Source organism: Rhinopithecus bieti, unplaced genomic scaffold, assembly GCF_001698545.2.
Source record: "Rhinopithecus bieti isolate Rb0 unplaced genomic scaffold, ASM169854v2 scaffold_74225, whole genome shotgun sequence".
In the NCBI taxonomy this organism is placed as follows: Eukaryota; Metazoa; Chordata; class Mammalia; order Primates; family Cercopithecidae; genus Rhinopithecus; species Rhinopithecus bieti.
The window spans coordinates 308,171-312,623 of record NW_016827667.1 but is presented as its reverse complement, the minus strand read 5'-3'; the positions used below and the strand labels follow the sequence as shown (position 1 = coordinate 312,623).

The 4,453-nt window shown below is 40.5% G+C and overlaps 1 protein-coding gene across 1 annotated transcript in view; it reads right to left on the bottom strand.

Annotated features, from left to right (window-relative positions):
- KNL1 (kinetochore scaffold 1) overlaps nt 1-4,453 on the bottom strand; it is a 104,693-nt gene that overhangs the window by 62,465 nt on the left and 37,775 nt on the right. Inside the window, 3 exon segments of the mRNA XM_017864014.1 lie at nt 756-854; nt 1,441-1,508; nt 1,911-2,049. Of these exon segments, the coding sequence (XP_017719503.1) occupies nt 756-854; nt 1,441-1,508; nt 1,911-2,049 (306 nt within the window).

Genomic DNA, 4,453 nt, shown 5'->3' with positions numbered 1-4,453 from the left:
TGTAAGGAATATAAGTTTTTCTATTAATCTTTTAAATTGAGTTTGATTGTATTATTCAAATATTTATGATTTTTATCCAGTTTACGTATTTTTGATTTTGAAAACTGTTCATTAAAAAACTCTGCTACCCTTAGATTTTATAATGGAGGAAAAGCACATTTAGTTTTGTAATCAAGAAAATGTATCAAAAAAATAGATGGCAAGGAATGAAGGGAAAATTCAAATTTTATCTTATCAAAATCCATGATAAAAAAATTCATGTGAAAATTTTTGTTTTTTGTTTATGCTAATAACAAATCTCTCTACTATAAGAAAACTCTCGGCTGGGCATGGTGGCTCACACTTGTAATTACAGCACTTTGGGAGGCTGAGGTGGGTGGATCACGAGATCAGGAGTTCGAGACCAGGCTGGCCAATACAATGAAACCCTGTCTCTACAAAAATACAAAAATTAGCTGGGTGTGGTGGCACGTGCCTGTAGTCTCAGCTACTCAGGAGGCTGAGGCAAGAGAATCACTTGAACCCAGGAGGCAGAGGTTGCAGTGAGCCGAGATCATGCCGCTGCACTCCAGCCTGGGCAACAGAGCGAGACTCTGTCTCAAAAAAAAAAAAAAAGAAAGAAAACTCTCTATAGGAAAATTTGCTCTCTTCCATTCTTTGTGTGCTTTTAAATAAATGTTTGCTTTGATGCAGTTTAGTAAAAAGTGCAACATATTTTAACTGAGATAACCAATTTGCCAAGAAACTGCACTTACATTGCCTGGGAGATTGCTCTGTCGGGGTTTCTGTATCAAGATGTGGACCTGGAGAAGTATAAAGAACTCCCTTATTGTTATTCTCCCATCTTGGAGTTTCTGAGAAAAGAAAAAAAAAGTCCACACGAAAATTCAATGTGATCTCACTTTGATATAACCACCTCATTTGTTTCTAAAAGCTTAAAGTATACTGTATACATTTATGGAAATATCATCCAGCTATCTGCAGGCTATACATGAGCAGATTTTATCTAAGATTATTTCTTAAGGTTATTGAATAACAATAGAGTTTTAAAAATCCCAAAACCCAAAACATACATCTTTTTTTCTCTTTTTTTGAGACAAGGTCTTGCTCTGTCACCCAGCCTGGGGTACAGTTGTGTGATCATGGCTCACTGCAGCCTTGAACTCCTGGGCTCAAGTGATTCTCTTGCCTCAGGCTCCCATGTTGCTGGGATTACAGGCATGCACTACCATGACCAGCCAAAATAAATACCTTTTAATCGTGACTACTACTCCATTTAATTAATTGCTAGGTTGGATCTTTAAGAAAAGTAGTCTTCTGTATATTTGAAATATTTCATAAAACAAAATTTAAAACCAAGAATATTACATGTATTAGAAATGAGATGTTTAAACCTCTTTTCTTTATAAATTAAAAAAAAGAAAAATAATTTTAACATACCTCCCTCAAGCTCTCTTCACAAATAGTATCTCTGAGAAACTGTGATTCCATTTGACTACTGCGGTAAGCTAGAAGTAAAGCAAATTCTGGTGATGAACAAGTCAAAACTGAACTGTAAACTTAACTGTGGTTATCATTCAGATTGTTTCTGATCCTGAAGCCACCCACTGGGATCTTTCTGGGAAGACAGTCATGTAGCACAGCAAAGTATATTATAGCTTTAAGGCTCCAGTGTTTCTCCACTAATTATAAGCCCATGAAGGAAATCACTATTTCTCTGTAGTATGTCACTTCTCAGTGCATTACAGTAACTAAGAATTAAAAATAAACTAAATATTATTTTACTGATCAACTTTTTATAATCCCAGAAAGGCATATACAACATTCAAATATTTCCTGAACTGAAAATTACTTATTATTAGTCAAGTAAGCAGAAGGCTGCTATTATTTAGCCTTCATGAAGCTCTTACTGCTGAAGTCCAGACAGGTCCCATCAGCCTTGACTGAATCCAGAGAGCTGCTGCAACTAGATGGGGTCCTGCTCAGGTTTTTTGTCAATACGCTGTTAGCACTTTTATCTATATCCTGTTCAGTATGGTGATCCAAAATCTGAAATTGTCAATTAAGAAATATCATCAAAATAAAATATATACTGTATACTTATGATGAACACTAACATAAATACTACTTCTAACATACAATGTATCTATAATTCATATGAAATATCTTAGTAAAGAATTAGAACAAGTAACAAGCATCTTAAGCCTAATTAGAGTTAAAAGTAATTTTATTGAATGTAACTCTACGGATTATACTGTGTACGCAAATTATTTCTCATTATGTATGGAAGTTAAAACCAGATCCTGTAAGGTATCAAATGTTCACCTATCCAATAATTCAACTACTAGCCACCAAGAGCAGGGCAACCACACTGCAGAAAACCAGACTAGAATATTGGCTGTATGTGGTGGCCCTGGCTAGAGTCCAGACAATAAACTTATTTCCAGGCTTTTCTACTTTCCTCTCCAGCTGACCAAGACTTCTTTAGCTGAATAAGTTATGTGGTCTTGCTTTTACTATTTTAACCATTTGACTTCACAGCTTTAAATGCCATCTTCATCTACCTTCTTACATGCTTTTGAAAACAACTTTTTTTTTTTTTTTTTTTTTTTTTTGAGGAAGAGTCTTAGCTGTCACCCAGGCTGGAGTGCACTGGCGTGATCTCAGCTCACTGCAAGCTCCACCCCCTGGGATCACGCCATTCTCCTGCCTCAGCCTCCCAAGTAGCTGGGACTACGGGCGCCCGCCACCACATCTGGCTAATTTTTTGTATTTTTAGTAGAGACGGGGTTTCATCGTGTTAGCCAGAACGGTCTCGATCTCCTGACCTCGTGATCCACCTGCCTTGGCCACCCAAAGTGCTGGGATTACAGGCGTGAGCTACCATGCCCGGCTGAAAACAATATATTATTTTATCTAAATGCTATTAAGGGAGCTGGGCACAGTGGCTCATGCCTGTAACCTCAGCATTTTGGGAGGCTAAGGCAGGCAGATCACTTGAGGTCAGGAGTTTAAGACCAGCCTGGCCAACATTGTGAAACCCTCTCTCTACTGAAAATACAAAAATTAGCCGGGTGTGGTGGCACATGCCTGTAATCCCAGCTACTCAGGAGGCTGAGAGAGGAGAATCACTTGAACCTAGGAGGCAGTTTGCGGTGAGCCAAAATCACACCACTGCACTCCAGCCTGGGCAACAGAGCAAGACTCGATCTCAAAACACAACAATAATAATAATAAATAAATAAACGCCATTATGGGCTGCGGTGGCTCATGCCTGTAATCCCAGCACTCTGGGAGGTCGAGGTGGATAGGTCACTTGAGGCCAGGAGTTTGAGACCAGCCTGGCCAACGTGGTGAAACTTCATCTCTACTAAAAACACAAAAATTAGCAGGGCGTTGTGGTGTGCACCCGTACTCCCAGCTACTTGGGAGGCTGAGACATGAGAATCACTTGAACCAGGGAGATGGAGGTTGCAGTGGGCTGAGGTCATTCCACTGCACTCCAGCCTAGGCAACAGAGCAAGGCCCTGTCTCAAAAATAAATGAATGAATAAATGCTATTATGTAAGCTCCATGAGAGTAGATTTTTGTCTGCATTCCCAGCACATAAAACAGTGCCTGGCTGGGCGCAGTGGCTCACGCCTGTAATCTCAGCACTTTGGGACACCGAGGTAGGTGGATCACTTGCAGTCAGGAGTTTGAGACCAGCCTGACCAACATGGTGAAACCCCATCTCTACTAAAAGTACAAAATTAGCTGGGCGTGTTGGCGCACGCCTGTAATCCCAGCTACTTGGGAGGCTGAGGCAGGAGAATCGCTTGGACCCGGGAGGCCAAGGTTGCAGTGAGCCGAGATCATGCCACCGCACCCCAGCCTGGGTGACAGAGCAAGACTCCATCTCAAAAAAAAAAAAAAAAAAAAGAAAAAACAACAACAACAGTGCCTAAGACATAGCAGATAATCTATACATTTATTGAAAATAGAAGGCAGTCCGGGCGCGGTGGCTCACTCCTGTAATATCAGGACTTTAGCAAGCCAAGGTGGGTGGATCACCTGAGGTCAGGAGTTCAAGACCAGACTGGCCAACATGGCGAAATCCTGTCTCTACTAAAAATACAAAAAATAGCCAGGCATAATGGCGGGCACCTGTAATCCCAACTATTCAGAAGGCTGAGGCAGGAAAATCCTTGAACCCAGGAGGCAGAGGTTGTAGCAAGCCAAGACTATACTATTATACTCCAGCCTGGGTGACAAAAGCAAAACTCCATCTCAAAAAAAGAAAATAGAATGTTAATTTACATAAACGTTACTGTTAAATTTTACATTGCTACTTTCTCATAATTTTTTTTTTTTTTTTTTTTTGAGGCGGAGTCTCGCTCTGTTGCCCGGACTGGAGTGCAGTGGCCCGATCTCAGCTCACTGCAAGCTCCGCCTCCCGGGTTTGCACCATTCT